The sequence below is a fragment of the Nomia melanderi genome, chromosome 1 (assembly GCF_051020985.1).
Source record: "Nomia melanderi isolate GNS246 chromosome 1, iyNomMela1, whole genome shotgun sequence".
Classification (NCBI taxonomy): domain Eukaryota; kingdom Metazoa; phylum Arthropoda; class Insecta; order Hymenoptera; family Halictidae; genus Nomia; species Nomia melanderi.
The window spans coordinates 33,861,225-33,880,091 of record NC_134999.1 but is presented as its reverse complement, the minus strand read 5'-3'; the positions used below and the strand labels follow the sequence as shown (position 1 = coordinate 33,880,091).

The window sequence follows — 18,867 nt, the reverse complement described above, 5'->3', positions numbered from 1 at the left end:
GGCGAAAACAAGCAGCTAGACCTGGGCGTCCCCGATAAGTACACATACTACAGATAAAAAATTCCGTCGGATTTGGTTCAGAACGAACTTTCGTTTGGCCTTGGAGGCCGCCCCGCTCCCGCTACCGCCGCTGCCGCCGCCGCCGCCGCCGCCGTCCGTCGTCGTCATCCTCTCCCGCCGTCATTCGCCTTCGCCTTCGCCTTCGCCCGCGCGCGACATACGAAAGTAAATTGCCAGCCGCGCGAATCGTCGGCTACCGAAACGAACCGACGTGCACCGCGAGGGGGTGACGGAGGAACAAAGACAGAAGGATGGAACGAGACGGCGAGAGAGGAGACGGGAAGAAAGAACGAGAACGAAAAGATGAGTAAGTATCGAGTAAATAGACGTACGAGGAGAACTCACCAACGAGCGAGCGAGCGAGCGAATAACCGAGCAGGCATCGCCGGAATCGGCAACGTCGACAGATGGCAGCATGAATTCCGCGTTTCGCAAACTGGCCATTAGCGAGCCGCGTTACGTAACCCCGAAATTTCTTCGGCACGACTAGTTTCTCGAGTCCCGATATAAAAATCCCTCTCCCCCCGCCGCGGCACCTGCTGCCGCCTCTGAATCAGCCGATCATTCGTCGGTGGACGGGTTTGTCGATCGAAAATGAACCTGAATCACGAGGCACCGAAGAACAATGACGCCTTCAGCTGGAATTCCGCGAGCGAACAACCAGACGAGGAAAATCAACGGCCAGAGAGCGGGTTCTCTCTTCCTGTTTCCGTTTTATATTATTTTTCTGCTCCCCGAACGATCGGGACGGGCCGCGGGAGAGGCGCGAAACTGGACCGGCAAAAGTCGACCGCTTTCGTCGCAGGAATTCGGCCAGCCCGTTAAAAAAGAAACGGGCGAAACACGGACGGGGGAAAAAAGAGGAACGCGCGACCAGGCCGGAGGGAAAACGAGAAGAAGAGCAGAAGAGAAGCGCAACGGGTGTCCGGCACCGAGAACGTCCCGTGAAATAAATATTTGCTCGATGCGCTGCAACACGCGCCCCACCGATACAAAGAGAGACGGAGGAGAGTGAGCGTGCACGCGAGCGCGAGCGTCGGAGCGCGAGAGAAGGAGAGGACATAAAGTGCTCGACGAGCCTCCTCTGCAGCCTGGCACCCGCTATTTTTATGCGGCCGGATTTTACAACAGGTTACCGCGGATGCAAGCGCGTTCGCGGAAAAATGAGCAGAAAGCCGCGGACAGAGCGGCGCGGAATAGAGAGGAAAAAACGGCGGCGGCGACGGGGGCGGGCGGGAGGGCCGAACGAGAGAAAAGGGAATCGCGGCTCTCGCGAGTATCGGCTTTTTTCGAAAACAATTTTTAGCGCGCGTCGCTGGGAACCGGCTAAGAATACGCGCGTCTAGGCCCGGGGGAAACGAATTTCTCCTCTCTTTGCGATAACGACATCGAAACTCGCCGAGAGGAACAGCGTCCCGCGGCCAACGGGACGGAGAGAGACGCCGGCGAGCGGAAAGAAAGGAACAGAATGAATAGATTTAAAATTAGACCGCGATAAACGCATCTTTCTCCCGAGTGTGTCGGCTCTATGCGAAACTTCCTCCCTCCTGTCCTCGCCGGGTCTCTCGCGCGCGCTCTCTCTCTCCTCCTCCCGAGCACGCTCAATAAACAGCGAGTAGGCTGCGGGACTATGGCCAGCCCCGCGCTCGTAAGTGCCGAAAAGAATACGCGCGTCGAATGACGTCTCCTACGCCGGCGTGGCGTCTAAAAAAAAAAAAACATATTCTCCTTTCCCTTTTGAAATCAATGGGAACGGCCGCCGGCGGCGGACGGTGTTGCACGACTATTTTAATTTCAAATTGCGCCGCGATCGGGAGCGCGCGCTAAATTGGCCGTTTCGCGGAGAAAAATAACAGACCGGGTGCAAAAGGTTAACTTAATCGATCGTATAATTTCCATTGTTCCGCGACCGGCTCGCTCCGCCAGGTCGATCTATAAAATAACGTGTTCGGCGTCGATGAAAAATAAGGGAAAGTCGGGTGGCGTCCGATCGCGAACGCGATTTCTTTACACGAGCGGGCGAGCGCGGGGGGCAAATCCGTTTCGCGGGCTTGAAATTTTTCGACGACCCGGCGAATCCGCCTAGAAACGCGCAGACTGCGAGCATATGCTCGCAGCCGGCCGCCGGAATAAAAAGATCCGAACGAACCGGAGGCCAGTGGAAGCACCGAGCGAGCGAGCGAGCGAACAAAGAAGGATCGCGCTCGCGCGCGCGTTCAACGGGCGATCGCGCGACAAGTGGTCGGTCGTACGTTGTACTTTCTATCTGGGCACGATTTGTTTTTACGTAACCGCAGCCATTACGAATTAAAGACGATGAAAGAACCGCGCCGGCCGGGGGCCGGGAATGAAATTTCACTTTATCTCCGCCGGCGATAACGGGGGCTTTCTAAACGCGCGACCGGCGAAGCTTCTAGACCTCGCCTCCTCGCGACGATCTCGCGCGAGCGATAACGATCGCCACTATTCGGCGAACTATTATCTAGCGGGATCCGCTCGATAGGAAATTTCGGAAAGTCCCCGAGTGTCCGGGCTCGACTTTATCGCTCTTATAATTCCGCGTGATCTTCAACGGGGAAAAAGGTGGGTGCAGCGAGCGATAGTCGGCGTAACGAGGGAACAACGGCCGGAATATTCGCGGCGAGGAACACCGAAGCGGCGACAACGTTTAATTCGGACGTTATTGTCGTTAACGAACCGGGGAGTAGGTGGAAAGTTTGGCGGAGACCGACGAACCCGGCGCGCTACACAACTATCTCTCGTTCGACGCTTGAAACGCTGCCAAAAATCACGGCGTTGCAATCCGGTTCGGCGACGGAACCGAAAAATCTCTGTCGCGGGTATGCGCGCGCGATAGATAGATAGCCGGGGACCTTGGCGCGATAAAACACGCGAAAAACAAATGGTCGGTTTCGCCGTTCGTCGAACGGCGGAGCAAATGACCGATTAGGGATCGATCGAGCCGATCGGCTCCGCTCGGGGTCCCTGTCGAGAGGCGTGCACCAAGGAATTCGCGAAATTTTCACCGGACCCGCGATGATTCGCGGTATCGTTTTTAACGACCCCGCGCAAACAGAACCGTCTATTTTTGCGTCGCGAAACCGGGCTGCAACGTCCTCTGTTCGTTCGCTGCGGTTTGTTGTCGACCAGAAATCTAACGGCGCGTCTCCGCCGAACGCCGCGAACTTCTGCGAACCCGTTCCTCCGATGTTTTCCATTCTATTCTTCGTTTCGCCGACGCGCCGGTCCTTTTTGGAACAGAAGTTCCGATCCCCGTCGAGCAACGAACCGGAGACAATGGAGGGAACACCGTTTCCACCGAAGAATAATCGTTCGCGCAAGACTTACGATCGAAAAATTCGGTCCACGAGCATATCGCGGTAACGAATGGAACGATAAACCGGGCAACGGTCGGCAGGAACGTTTGTCGGCGAGCGGACAGCTCGAACGACGAAGAAACAAAGCGAAAGTGAAAATGGAAGAGATACAAGTGGGAACAGAGAAAGCGAGAGCGGTGATTTTTCGAAGAGAAAAAAGAAGGGAAAAGGAATAGCGTCGAGTGAAAATACGACGGGGCTAGACGGCGCGGGTCGAACGGGTCGCGAACGACGAGCCACGTATAATTTAATGTGTCTAATGATTCGCAGTGCGCCGCAGGAACGTGAGTGGCGTACCAAGGTCGTCGTATTTTTAGTTTAGGCCAATGTTTAGTTGGCCACGTTGGTTCGTCGGAGATAGAGGGACCTTGAATTTCGCGGATAACATCTGCCGTCTTATCGACGGCCCCTGATAACTTTTTCAGTACTAACCTAGTATAAGCCAGCCGTTCAAATATTAATTCGGGAATACGGCGAGAGAGGCCACACCTGAATTTACTTAACGACGCGCTGCCTGCCGGTGCTTCTGGTGCTGTCAGGACGAGCGTTTATTAAAACACCTTTTCTCCTTTCCCTTTCTCTCTACCTCCTGCCTACCCTTTCGCACACCCCCTCCCCTCGCATCGCTCCGCGTGCCAAGGATCACGGCGACTCGGGGAAACAGGATGTTTCGCGGTCGAACTTTCGCGGGATCGACGAGAGTTCGCTTTCCTCGGGTGTCGCGCGAACTCCCTTTGAAAATTCCGCCGATCCTCCGGAGGAGCGTAACGAGAATATTAAATATTCAAGCCGCGGGTAGCGTCGCATCGAAAATGGCGGGGAAACGGAGGAAAAGCTCGGGCGGATCGCGAAACGCGTCGAAAAGTCGGACACGATTTCTCGCGTGATCGTTCGTATCGTTGTCTGTCGTTTATCCCCCACAACACGCGCGCCGGAGAGCGGACACCTCGCCGTTTCGCGGTGATTAAAGGATTGCCAATAAAGTGAGAGACGTTCGCACCGTGGCGATCGCAGCCGCCACAATAACCCCCGCGGCAGGGTCACGAACCGTCGCCGGTACGTGACGTAAGGACGCGTGACAAACTTGGGCTTGACCTATCACATCCTCTTTCGTGATTGAAAAACGAGCAAGCTCTGCTGCAAAGTGGCGTCTCGTGACGATGCGTCCCGCGATTATAAATTACGTATTATTACGGTGTACGCTGTAAGCCTTCAGATAAATCCATATACGACGGCGTTTCCCAAACTTTCCGCGTCTGCGGGACCGGCGCGACCTACCCTAACTCATTTCGATGCAACGTCGGATCGTCGTTGATCTTTAATCGATTTCGGAACGAATTTTCGAACGAAACGAACGACGATCGTGCAAGGGAAACGAGTGTAAACGTTGAAAAATATTCTACTCCGTAGTTTTTGATACGCTCGAAATATCTTCCGCAGTTCCGGACCGCAAACCACAGTTTGGGTAACGCTGATATACGGTATATACGTGTGTGTAGATATATATATATATATATGTATATATAATATGGTACACTTGCTATGTATACACGTTCAGTGAGATACAGATACATATTCGTAAATATAAAGACTGGTAAGCAATGTCATAATGCTGTCGTATCGGCGATATCGCGGCAGCCGTCTGTACTCCGTTACCAAACGTTAATGGGACGACAACAATGATGTACAGAAAAGATACTTCAACGACGAGTTGGACAATACGAGCACGGCACGTGTAAATATGCAGGGTGTTCCAACAATCCTGGCGCAACCGGGAGAGTCTCGTGTAAAAGTAAGTCGAGAATGTGAAAGAAAATTTCTTCGAGCGATGCGGCTGTTTCCGTGATAATCGAGTACGAGCCGTTCGCGCAGGTGTCTGTTCGTGGCTGAACGGTTTCTACTTATCGTACGATACAGTAGCTTCGTGATTATTAAACTCGAAATTCAATGCAACGCGAGTGTAATAATAACTGATAAAGAAAACCAATCGCGGTGACTTTGTACGAAGAAATTTTATCGTACATTCTACGTTGACTTTTTCGTTTCTCTCTAAAGAAGGACGACTCGTTTCCCGGCTGTGTCACGATCGACGGGACACTCCGTTCTATCGACGGATAGAAGGGGTACACGTGAAAACGCGTCGGCGATCGATCGCCGATCGAACGACGCTCGAAACGCGGCGCCGCCTCGCGAAACCCGAGAAGCGGTTATAGGGAATAATCCTGCAAACTTCTCGGAGGATTTTATCTGTACACGAAGAAGAGAACAGTCTGTCGTTGCATCTTTGCTTGTCAACTTCTTCTATGCCTTGATTTTTTGTTTTTTGTTTCTTTTTTGCTTTCGTTCCGTGTTTTCTTTCTGTAGATTCGTTCGGGGCGTGGAAAGTTCGCGACCTCGATTTTTCTGTTTTCATCCTCTTCGTCTCCCGCGCGCGCGCGCGCGACACGATAGAGATATCAACCGGCGAATAGATATTTTGTACAACGATGCCGAGCCGATGGTTTCTTTCGTCGCTACGTGCCAATTGGAATGATCTCGGCGAATCCGTGGACCGCGCCGCCGAGCGAATCTATCTGCTGCGTACCAGGAACGGGACACGTCGGGTTCGTTCCCAGAGCGATCGGCGAAACGTATCGATCGCGGCCGACGTATTTCATTTTCGATGGGATTTAACCAGATATTCCTGTCGAATCTGTCGCGCAACCGTTTTCGCAACGATACCCCTCGCGCGGATCGAGGCGCAACGAAAATAAACGAACGGATCTCAGCAGATAAATTCCCTCCGTCGCGGCCCGAATTCGCCGGTAATCGCGGAACGTTATGACGTCATGAGATGCGAATATATGCAGGCGAATCGTAAATGGTAAACCATATAAGGAATGATGATATCGGATGATTTTTGTAACGCATGCCAATTAGAAGAAGTTTTAATCGTCCAAGCAGACAGTAGTGCTCTTTCACCGCAACCAAATAAATTAAAAATTACAAATTAAAAAGTTACGAAAATTAAATCATAAAAATGATACAGGAACATATTCATTCTCGTAATCCTGTGATTTTGTTAGTCTCTGATAAATATTTGCACAAGTATTTCCTTGGTATCATTATTCTTTTTTTCTTTTCTGTTTTTTTTTGCTTTTTTTCTTTTTTTTCTTTTTTTTTTTTTAGTTACTTTTATTAGAGCGAACCGCTACACCGCAGACGATTTGCGGCCACGATGTATCGACTGTCGGAGGAGAATAATGGAGTAGCGTAAAAAAAATGCCCGCGCCGGAGTCAAGGGGAACGGAGGATCGGTGTACGAGAGTCGGACCGATTCAATGAGCAGGAGAGATTAATTACTTTGTTCGACGAGTCTGGTACACCGGTCGCGTCCGGTCCCGATGATTCCAACGGGGCAGAGCTGAATGGTAAATGTTCTTACCTTGCGAAGTTCCTGCCAATTCCGGTGGTTGCAGCCCGTGGCCCAATCCTGGAAATTTCACTATCGTCACACGTAGAAGCGTACATTCTAGCGCGACGGGCAACCGACCAACGGCCTGTACGCAACAGAGCAATTAAGGGAGACCAGAAAGGAACAAAGCGGATCGCTTGTGCGGCGACGGCGCGCGGCGGGAAATCACGGGGAAAAATTCATTATCGCGAACACTTAAACGCAAAAGTCGACCGATCTACAATCTATACAGAAATAGACGCCCGAGTGTAACGAAACCAGCCGTAATTTCTATTCGAGGAGTGTCCTACTAATAAGAGAACGGCTCGGAGTGGTCCCTCGATAATCTGTGTCCCGTTTAAATCGATGTCCGTCCCGTTCGAGGTCAATTCTGAATATGATTCCCGTATCTGGAACGTCGCCGTTGCTGTATACCTCCTCGCGCGGTTTCGCGACTGTTCTACTGGGACCGCAATAAATTCGATCGGACACCCTCCGAAAGATCTATTCCCTTTAAACCTCGATCCTTCCAAACTCTAATCAGTACTATTAATAAAACCAAGAGCATTAAAATACTAGTCACAATGAACCCTCGCTATTCAATATCCACTCCAAAATCATTTGAACGCGAAACAAAACGGTTCTACGACATTAAATATCAACTGATACCCTCCGAACAACTCTTTAAACCTACATTCTTCCAAATACTAATCACTACTATTACAAGAACCATGAAGCTAACATTAAAAGACTAGCTGCAAGAATCCCTCGCTACTAAATTCCCGTTTCACCGAGAAAGTGATCTGGTAGAAGAACGTTGCCGATCCAACGACGCGTGAAACGTTAATTCCGATTATCGAGGTGCCACGGTATCATCGGGGCGGGCGCGATCAGAATTGGTCAATGCGTACAGGCCCCGGTCCGTGGTGGTATCGGTCCGCGTACCTGACAACGGCGTGTGATCCGCGGCGAGCGCCGCCATACTGAAATTAAAGCTTCCAGGCGTGGGCGGGAAGATTTTCGCGTCGGACGAAAAAATCGACGTAGACGTGTGCTCGGGCTCGGCCTCGTGCTCGTTACTGCTCGCGGACGCCGGCGGCCTGTCCGACGCCGCCGCGCCCGAGTCCGACGAGTCCTCGTTGTTCCCTCCGTTGCCGCTGTTCCCGCCGGTCAGCTCGAGCGGCTCGCACTTTATGTTGTCCTCCAGGGGGCTGTTCTCCTCGTGGACCCCGTTACCCTCGACCTTCGTCGACAGATGGTTGTTCTTCACCATGGAGAAGTCCGTGGGCGTCGCGTCGTTGTTGTTCAGCGGCGGCGACGTCGCCCTCAGCTTCTTGTCCGTCGACTCATCGTGCGGGCTCGGCGTCCGCCTCCTGCGTATCTGTAGCCTGCGCTGCAACTGCTGCACCGATGTCGGCGTCGGGGTGACCGGCGTGGGCGGCGAACCACCGCGCGGGAAACTCTCCTCCAGTTTCTCGTGGAAGGGAAGATGGTTGCCACCGGCGGCCAACGCGCGCACGTGGGACAGCTGCGGGAGAAACACGGAAACCAGACCAGTCAGCCTCCATTCGAACTCAACGTGCAATCGTTCGGGTACAGGCGATCGGGAATCGAACTTTCAACCCTTTGCACTCGGCGGGTGGCTCTTAGCCGCCATTCGATTTCACGCGGTGAAATTATAGAATATTTGACACTAGAACTACCGAGCATTTCATGCGGTTCACGTGTAATACCTATGAAAATTGTGACAAGATTATTTTCAGTTTCTTCGGACGTTCATTGTAGTATTCGAATGATACTATTTGTTTTCAAGGTCATTTCAAATGTTGAATGCTTTTGAGATATCGATGATTGAGGAACAAACGAATCGGAACCAGTCATTTGGACTGGGACGGTAGTTCTAGTGTTAATGTCGAACTTTGAGTAATGACGAGAAAAATAGCTTTGTTCCTTGTGATTTCACCTCGAGTTAGTTTCGAAGAATATTGTCTTTGGTTGAAGAATGTTGAATGCTTCTAGCGAGAAACTTCCGAGTGCAAAGGGTTAACCCCTGGCTTGACGATTTCTTTGGAATCGAACAGTACTGTTCATGTTGTTTAATGCTATCGTGACATGGCTGTTTTAACCCCTCGGCTTTAACAAGAGACATGGCAGATTGTAGACTTGTCTATCAGGTGAAGAGATTCGAGAACGATTTCGAGACAAGCCTTTCCAGTTATTTAACCCTTTGAAATGAATCCACGAATTGAACTAAATTAAACTAATATAAAATAATCACATCTATATAATATGACTAACGGAACGTGTAACTGTCGAGTTAGAATTCACTTACGTCCGATCTAAGCAAGCTTTGCTACATTGTCGATAACAATTTACTAGCGCCGTAGGCAACAGTACAGCGAGAGCAAAATTTTAAATTATGCGCCAATAGTAGCCAAAAGGTTAAGTAGAACTGAAGTGTTTTAGCTTCGGTTAACTTTATTTATGAGAAACAGATAATTATTTTAGTTGCGAGTTAGTATGTTTGTTAAATAATTCAGGAAATCCAGTTTCGCGCTGAGAACACTCGTCGTTTCAGTTCAAGGGGTTAACGCGTTACGGGGGAGAATGCTTGTTTCTCTTGACAACACGTTATCGTTAGAATCCCTCGCTTTCTCTGTTACTTAGTTTCTTTGTAGATAATTTCTAGATAATAAACTGCGCGAATATATAAAATTCGAAATTTTTGTCACAGAGCACTCGATCGCTCGCCCACGATTCGGACAAACGCTGTTCCACCCCCTCGATTCGAAGTGACTCCGATCTCCATTCGCAACCTGATTTCGCATTTATTAATAGTGTCGTTGCTCCATTAAAGTAATTTTTATGCATCATTCATACGAACAAGGTTCGGTGTAAAGTTGGTCGGAGTTAAACATTCACCGACCGCTTCTCGAATAGACTCCGCGATCCGTCAGCACGCGTCTTAATAAATCATCGAAACGTTTTTCACCGTCTGTGGAACTCACGCTAATCTCGAGTACGATGCAACACGAGAAATTCAATTCTCTCCCGGGCCGAATTGCTTTTTAATGGAGCGTTTTCGCCAACTTTCTCCGGTGCACGATTATTGAGATTTCTATTTGTAACGTCGCCCGGTTATCTTTGTTTGCTTGACCTATGACAATTATGGATTGGGATCAAGATGGATATACATTGTGCACCGAGATAAGGGGCCTCTTTAGTCGAAAGTCACGTCTCTATCAGAGATAACATGCAAAGCATAATCAATTTGCGAGCTGGAGTCATGCCGAGACTCGACGTTACGCATATGGCGGACGATCGTTTCGTTATTCGGAGAACCGGGTCGAACGTAGACGGAATTAGCCCCTCGTCGTAGAACACGGAATTACAAACCGATCGAACTTGACTGGTAACTCAATCGAAATTTCAATGAACAAAACCCTTCGAATTTCTATAGAAAAATTCGTGCGGTTCTCTCGTTAAACGAATCGAGGACTGATTTCAATCAGTATTCCACTAATTTAATCAATAAAATCGGTATCAGCGGCAAGTTATATCGACGCGTCGCATCGAATGAAATAATATTATTTTACAAAAACGTTCCCTGTAAATTCCGATTTGAGAACCCGCCTGAACTTTGTTCGACGCTTAACTGTATTAATGGTCAAGGGGTTAATCAGCTGTCGTCGAAAGAAAAATCCCTTTACCGGGATTCCCTTCCCGACGCTGTCTCCGGCGCGAGGTTCGAGTAAGATGTGGGCGGACACAGAAGAGCTTACCTCGTCCCTGTCCGTTTGGTCCGCCTGTTGCGTGAGCCCCGATACCCTGAGGACCTCTGCGGTCTTCAGGAAGCTGCTAAGGGAACGCTGATGCACGTTCACCTCCCCGTGATAGATGAACTCCACCAGCGCGTGCAAGTCGCTGAACGCTACATCCTGAAGTACTATCACCGGGTGTTTGCACGGGGTGCTCTGCAAAACGGGGATCAGCGGGGCAGGAGAAGAAGAAGAAGAGACAATTTCTCGCATTAGTTAAACATTGATGTTGCACTCGATGATCGCATCGAGCCGAGCCAACAACGGGCGTACAAATAAGAGACGGAAAAACGGGAGAGCGTAGAAGCGGCGTAAGGGAGACAGGTAAAAGGTTCACGGTGTAGAAGAGGAATGGACAAAAGGTTGACAGTGTAGAGGAGAGATAGATAAAATAGAGAGAGAGAGAATGGGAGAGAGAATGGGAGAGAGAATGGGAGAGGGGGGGACAGAGGGGGGAGAGGTTGGAAAAACCGATGCAGTTTATCTTACCTTGAGCAATTCTCTAAAGTAGGGACTGCAAGCGGAAAGTACGACGCGATGCGCTTTGAGGCTCTTGCCATCGCAGGCCAGTGTGACGTCCACGAAATCCTCATCGTCCCTCAAGTTCTCAAACGCCGACGTTATACTGCTTTGGTAATTGTTCCATCGCAGGCAAAAGTGTTGCGTATCTACCATCGTTATATCTATTCACCTATAATCAGAAATAATATTGTCCGCTATTATAAACCGTCACCGGGCTTATCTTATCTGGCTTGAATAAAATTATTCTGCCTCTCTCTTCGCGGGGCCGGGCGAATCGAGAGGAACGTTCCCCGAGTGCGGAGCCGCGGCGCGGATCGGTTCGATCGGCCGCCGCCAATCGCGGGGCGGCGTCCCGGACCCGTCCGCGACCTCGGCCAGGAGACGAAATCAGAAGGCTCCGAGGTTTTCTAGTTGCACGATAAAAAAAGAGAAAAAAAAGAACGAACCGTTTCCCCGACCCCCCTCCTGGCCGATAAGCATCTCGCGGACCGATAATTTTCGATAACCGCCGTGTCGAAATTAAAAAAAACACTGTTGCAACACGCTTGCGCGGGCGAGTCCGTCCTTACGTTCTATATAGTCGACGAGAGAGAAGAAGAAGAAGAAGAAAGAGAAGGAGAAGAAGGAGAAGAAGAAAAACAAGAAGAAGGGGAGAAGAGAGAAGAAAAGAACTACTCGTCTATCGAATTATATAATGTTACACGCATCGAGTGGTATTTAAACGGCGTGTTTACCATAGGTGTGGCATTAGAGCAGATGTTAATTTGCCCGCGGTCCCGGCGCCGCCGAAAACTTATATAACGGTCGAATTAATTCGCGGATCCGCTCGGGCCGCGGACAGGACGCGGCCGGAGGAAGGTGTCTACTCGCGCGCAGAAACATATGTTATTAATTCCGACGGAATAAAAATACGAGAGCGGCGCGGCGCGGCGCGGCGCGGCGAGGCGCGCGCTCCTCCCGCCGCGCGCGCGTCCCGTTGCAAAACAGCACTTCTCGCCGAGTTATTCCGCGCGGTATTTTTACGTGGCATCGGGAACGCCGGAGCCGCCAGAAGCGTTCCCCGTTTCTGTTTCGCCCGCGGTGAACACGATCCCGTCCGCGGGACACTCGCGAGCACCGCGAGTAACCGGCGCGCGGCGACTCGCGGGTAACCCGTGCGAATGGAAATCGGGTCGGGTGACGTTCGTCCCGTACGGTTTACCAGCGAATAATGAAACGAGAGGGAGGAGAGAGCGAGGCGGGAAAAAAAAGAAAGAAATGGGAAGAGTGCACGACATGTAAAAATAGACGGCGCGAAGAATTACACTACTTTTTATTTGCACCATACGAGAAAATTAGGTCGCCAGGCTGGAGCGAAGCCAGAACGTACGATTAAATAATTCTCTCCGCCACTTATAAAAGCGCAAGCATTAAATGTATGCTGATAGTGTTATCTTAGCGAAATGATAAAAAAAAAAAAGGGAAAGAAAGAAAGAACGGAGAAATGAAACGGAACGATCTTCAAACAAATTCACAGTGCTCGCTCGCTTCTGCCGAGCGTTGTGTTCGCATGTGATGGTGCTCACGCCATGACAAAAGCCTCGATAGAGAGAATAGAATTAATGATCGTAGATAAAAACCGTGCGCGCCCGCGCCTCCTTCTTTTTCTCTCCCCCGTTCGTCTTTTCCTTATTTCTGTAACGCGTTACACGCGATAAGGAGCACACCACGAACACCGTGCATAGTATTTTAGAACGTTTCCGTTGATAATCGGTATCACCAGGTTCCGAAGGAATTTTTACGCCAGTCGGCCACGCTCGGTTACGAAGAAAATAGCGATCGAGGCGGCGGTGCAACCGGATGACTACTTCTGCTCGCGATGCAATATTTTCGGCGACCGATTATCTCGCCGGCGCTACGAAACTAAAGGGTAAAAAACGAGCGGATTCCTGTTCGTCTCGATACCCGTTTATCATAAGCCGGCGATGCCGATTCGGAAACTGTTTTCGGGCCTGCGTTATTTTTTTTATTTTAGGCCCGCTATCAAGCACCGCTAAATTTATGGATGACGAATCGGTGATAAGTTTCGCGGTCGCGTGAAAATCCTGGCCGGCGCGCGGCTCGTCGGTGATAGAAGCCTCTCTAGCCGTCGCCGATCCGAAGGAGAATGAAAGTCAACTTTATTTACCGTGCCGCACGCTAAATATGTTTCTCGCGCGTGACGCGACGGCGGACCGCGGCGGGAAACAGGGCAAAAACGACGGTGCCGGTGATTTCGTTTGTTATTCGTTCGCCGTTTTGTTTCTATTGGAAGAGAATAGAGCAGCGCGGGAAGCTCGGGATGATTGTTTCCTTTCTATTTATCATCTTCCTCGCGAAACGTCATACGCCGGGCGAGAGAGGTCGCGTGTACAAGGCGCGCACACACCGTCGAGAAAATTGACATCGCTGGGCGAAACGAGATCGCGATCACGACGATGACAAGACGAGACGAGACGAGACGAGACGAGACGAGACGAGACGAGACGAGACGAGACGAAACGAGACGAGACGAGACGAGACGAGACGAGACGAGACGAGACGAGACGAGACGAAACGGAACGGAACGGAACGGAACGGAACGGAACGGAACGGAACGAAACGAAACGAAACGAGACGGAACGAGTCGAGGCGAGTCGGGACGAGATTGTGACGTGACGTGCGATCAAACCGGGCCGGTGTCTCGTTGACATACTGATTACCTTTTCCCTTGCGATCGCGGCTAAACGGGCTGTTACGGTTCTCGTAATTTCTAAGGCACATTCACCACCACACTATCCAGCGGGGAATCACAGTTCGTAAAAAGCGGTTGCGTTATCGCGTCAGCACACCTATCACTCGTCATGCCGCGTAAGCTAATGACCGCAACAATGAACTGAAATTGAAACTGGTCCGCGTTTTATCTCCACAACGCCACCTCGCAAAAAAGTGCGCACTTCACAAGTTCGCGAATAAGTCCCCTACACTCGGCCAGTAGTGCTGCTTCGTGACGGAAAGTCATTCTCGACGGACCGATCGGAGCGATCGACGCGCACACACGTCGCTCCTCGCCGTCCGTCCGTCAGTCCGTCAGTCCGTACGTGCCGCGGGGGCCTTTCTTCCTTCGTTCGATCCTCGCGCGCGGCGGCCGTCGAGAGAGAACACGGAAAATCTGCGGTCAGGTTTATCGATCGATTTAATTCGCGTCGAGACGCGACGACCGCACGATATCGGCCGGGCGACTTACGAGCGTCGGACGAAGACGGACAGATAAAGAGAACAACGCGCGCGCGGGCCAGGAACGATCGACGATCGACGGATCCAAACCGCGCGGATAATTTCGCCGCGGATCGCGGCCGAGGGAAATCGCCGCGCGTGCGGTGAGGAAGCGCGTGATCCGGCTCTCCCCGCGCTACTGCGACCGAGCGAACGGAAAGAAATGCCACCGAGAAAACTCGGGGAGAGCGAGAAAGACGGGAACCGTACGAGGTGGAAGATAAGCGCGCAGTTTCCCGCTCCGCGATTCGATTCACCGATCGAGGGAATCGCGAGGATCACATGTCGCGGCGCTCGTACAGCCGGCGCGAGAGCAACGGACGTGGACCGACGAACGCAGGAGAACGCCGAGAGGCAGCGAAGGAAAGAGAGAAGGGAAGTGCCGCGCGCGGCGCACACGACGAATCCTCGGTTCCGTTTCGAAAACCGGAAACGCACGACGTACGGCGAACGACGAAGAACCAACGACGACGACAACGACAACGACTACTAGGATTGAACGGTGTCGGCACGTCGGAGAGCAGCACAGTCCGCCGGTGGCCTCGTTCTCCGTCACATACCGTGCGAACTAACCCCCGAAACGTCACGTCACGACTGTGCAGCTGTGTGCCGTCGTCGTCGACGACGCGACGCGGGCGTACGTCGCGGCGCGGCGGCAGCGAGGCCGCACGAAAACGTACGAAAAGCCGGCGATCGCCGGTACGACGAGCGAGAACGACCGACAGCGGAGTGCGGCCGAGAGAGAGACAGCCAGAGAGAAGGAGGCGGCGCGCGCGAGGGCGACACAGGGAGCGAGACGGAGGGACAGAGACACCGAGAGGGGCCGCACACACCACGCCACAACCACGGGAGCACGCGCACACCGACGCGGCCCGAGGGAACACACGCCGAGAGCCTCTCGCCGGCCGAGAGGGAGGAAGAAGAAGCGGGAGGAAAAAAAGAGAGAGCGGAAGAACCGAACGGAGAGGGAGCGAGAAGGCCGACAGCGAGGAGATTCGGCCGAGGATCGCGGCGAGGAGACGACCGACGACCGGGCGTCTCCAATTTTCCCCCAAGAATCGAATTCCCTTCGTCGGCGGGGTCGCACGCGGCGAACGGAAGATTAGAAACGCGCTCGAAGGTTTTAGAATCTCGTAGAGGACACGATGATGGAGCTCACCCCGCCGGCACCTGCGTGTCTGACTCGTCGCTCACGTGCGTTCCGATTCCACTGCGCCTCTCCGCTGGCCGAGATTCGGTTGCGCACCCTTTGACCGCCTTTTCGCGCCCCCTTTCCGCCGTTTCATCGTGACACTGTCGGTCGAGAGAATTCGCGGCGAGACGGATAAGGTCGCGATGACAGGAGCGGTAAACGATTTATACCCGTGTCTGACGGCACGTTCGCGAGCCGCGAGGGAATCGTAACAGACGTCCGATCCCTGATCCAGACGATGCGACGCCCAAGGAAACGGGACCACGCGAGACTCTCTCCGCGGGGAGAGGGGAAGGCGGAAAGGGACGCTCCCGATTCGCCGCGAAATACGAAAAGACCGGGTAACGGGGCAGGCCGTGGCGCGGGAATTTCAAACGATGTCACTCGACTCGCACGCAGCCGGGCACGCACGCACGAGCTACCCACCTAGCCACGTGTTCTCACTGGTGTGTTCGGGATGCGGGCAGCCACCGTGACGCGAATTGCCGCGCGCTCCACGCTCTCCGGAATGCGAAGGATCTGTTGCCGGTCCGTTTCACACACTCGGACACCGGGAGGCCGGAGACAACACCACCACCACCAACCACTGACACCACAACCACCGGGCGGTGCACGCGAGCGTCGAACGCGCCGTGCGGGTGAACAGGGACGAGAGGGAGAGAGAGAGAAAGAGAGTAAAAGAGAGAGAGAGAGAGAGAGAGAGAGTGATCACGCGTCTCGCTCGCGTGGACACTCGAGCGATCGCGTAGAACGGACTAGGCACACGCCGACCGACACGACGACGACGACCGGAGAGTCAGTCAGTCAGTCAGCCAGCCAACCAGCCAGCCGTTGACACGTCGGGGAACAAAGTCACTGTCACGGCGGCGCAACACGTTCCGAGCGCGTGAGAGAGGGAGGAGGTGGAGCCCTCCTCGCTCCAGGCGAGGGTGGAGGAGAAAGAGAGAGAGAGAAAGAAAGAGAGAAAGAGAGAGAGAGAGAGAGAGAGAGAGCTAGGGTTGGAGAGCGCGCGGCGCGGAGAGAAAAAAAAGGAAGGTGCGCGTAAAACGTAAGGTAACGTTAACTCGTGCCGTGCCGTGTCGCGTCACGACACCACGAGAGCCACGAGAAGCGCCGAGAGTACGGGCTGCAGCTCCCGAGCCGCAGTTAGGACTAGCACGCACACGCGGGGGGGAAACGGCGCCCGCCGGCCGCCGTTATTCTTTATCGGAGCATGAGACATCTGTCGTAATAAGTGCGGACTAAAAAATAGTGCGTACGCAGGGACTGAGACGGGGAGAGACGGACCGCGGTAGGGACGAAGAGAGCGGAACGCGGCGAGGAGAGAGCAACGGAGAAAAGGGAACCAATGCTACTCTATGGTGGGGAGCTTTATGCCTGTGGCCGCATCGGCCGTGCCTCCCGTTTCACCCCTCTGCCCTACCGTCCAGCCCATCTCTTTTCTCTTCTCCTCTTCTCTTTTCTCTCTCCTGCACACCTCTCTCTCTCTCTCTCTCTCTCTCTCTCAGCCAGCCCTCTCTCGCTTTTTCCTTGGCAACCCACCCTCCGGTTCTCTTTCCAGCCCTTGTCGTTTCTAGCCTCTCTTCCCTCGGATCTTCCTCTCCGGCTTTCGCGCGAGCTCGCCGTCAGCCTCATCCGTTAACCCGCGGAGACGAAAATGCGCAAAGCTAACGACTCCCAATTAAAAGCGCCGGAATTTTTTCGTGCCGCGGCGACGGGGCTCGCGGTGCGCCGGATTAACGCGGTCGAATCGCGAAGATTCTTCGGAGGAATCCGAACGAGGGGGATTTGGCCGTTCCTCCGGCCACGCACGCTTCGCGCCCCGTTCGACCCTCCCCGTTCGTCGACCGTTACGCCCGTTAACGTCACTGGCCGCGAAGGACGTCTTTTGTTCTATTTGAGTATCCCACGGAGGTCGGTCCTCCCTTCGGCGTCGCCGCCGCAAAGTCTGCGCTCTGTTCGGGGGTTGGGAAAAAAGCTCGCGGTGGTTCGGAACCTCGTAGCCGAGGGGGTTGCCGTCCGCCGGGAGGACGATGAAAGGACGCCGCTGTCCGAGTCGTCGAATCGCGAGAGATTAGACGGTCGGTCCGCGGAAGTAATATTCGTTGCCGAGGATATTCGAATATCCGTAATATCGTTCGCTGTTCCAACGGATACACCCTTCCGTCTAACCCCTCCGACCCACCGGTTCTCTCTCTCTTTTTCTCTCTCTCTTTCTCTCTCCCCGAGCTAGATTCTAGCTTCCATCCATCTATTCGACAGTCGGCCTGTCTCGCGATCCCTTCTGCCCGTCCTGCTCCTGCTAAGCTCGCGCCCGCAGCTACTACCCCCTCCGCCGGTGCTGTAGGCGACCCCACTCGATTCGCCCCTCAAAAAATCATTACGCCCTTCCGCGGGCTGCGCATGAACGCGGTTTTAATTCGCTACTAGAAAAGTAAAATGTAAACGCCGCTGGATGAGAGGGACGACTACTACGACGACGACGCCGCCGACGACGGCAACGGCGGCGACGACGACGACGACGACGACGTCGTCGAGGAACAGGGCGGAGGGAGGGCAGAAGGCCGGCTTAGAGGAAGGGCGACGGCGGAGCGACGAAACCGGGGATGGATGGGGCGAGTTAGGAAGGGCGGAGCGGGGCGGAGAGGAAAGAGAAAGGGAGAAAAAGGAGTAGGGTAAAGCGAGGGAAAAAGCGAGCAAGGGTGAGAGAGGCAGAGGCGGTAACAGAGACAGCCACGGGGGCTGCAAGAGGGAAAGAGCAAGGAGCAAAGTTTCGCGGACGTAGCCGAGGACGAGAGAGGCGAACGAGGACGAGGAACGCGACTGCGAGAGCGCGACCGTAGGACAGATCCTTTTTCCACCGACGCGACAAGAAGAGGAGTACCTAACGGTGGAGTGAAAGAGGCCGATGAACAGAGACGGGGGTGACGGGCGAGAGGAGGATACGCTCCCCTACTTCTCTAGGGGTTCCATTGTAATATTTATTGATTGGATTCCTAGGAGCCAAAGCTGAGGGCTGTGCCACCTATATATATATATATATATGTATATATATACATAGACTAGATCGCCTAGAAATGTTTCCTCGTCCGCGAACCCTAACCCGTTTTCCCGGATTCAAAGATTTTCTTCGACCCCCGGCGCGGAGAGCATTCTCGTTGACCTTGGTCGAATAATTCGCGGCCGACGCTG

General features: G+C 53.0%; 1 protein-coding gene across 10 annotated transcripts in view; it reads right to left on the bottom strand.

Moving 5' to 3' along the window:
* Nucleotides 1–18,867, bottom strand: part of br (broad-complex core protein) — a 41,374-nt gene that overhangs the window by 8,235 nt on the left and 14,272 nt on the right. For 2 of the 10 annotated variants that reach the window (XM_076368880.1, XM_076368861.1), the window contains exons 1-6: nt 15,044–15,207; nt 13,931–14,379; nt 11,178–11,379; nt 10,653–10,844; nt 7,816–8,398; nt 6,862–6,921 (exon numbers count right to left, since the gene is read on the bottom strand). In XM_076368880.1, coding sequence (XP_076224995.1) covers nt 6,862–6,921; nt 7,816–8,398; nt 10,653–10,844; nt 11,178–11,363 — 1,021 coding nt within the window. In that variant the 5' untranslated portion in view covers nt 11,364–11,379; nt 13,931–14,379; nt 15,044–15,207. Of the gene's footprint in view, nt 1–6,861; nt 6,922–7,815; nt 8,399–10,652; nt 10,845–11,177; nt 11,380–11,944; nt 12,073–13,930; nt 14,380–14,921; nt 15,208–15,642; nt 15,892–18,867 lie in introns of those variants that run through there. The other 8 variants (XM_076368881.1, XM_076368879.1, XM_076368866.1 and 5 more) reach the window with 7 other exon arrangements.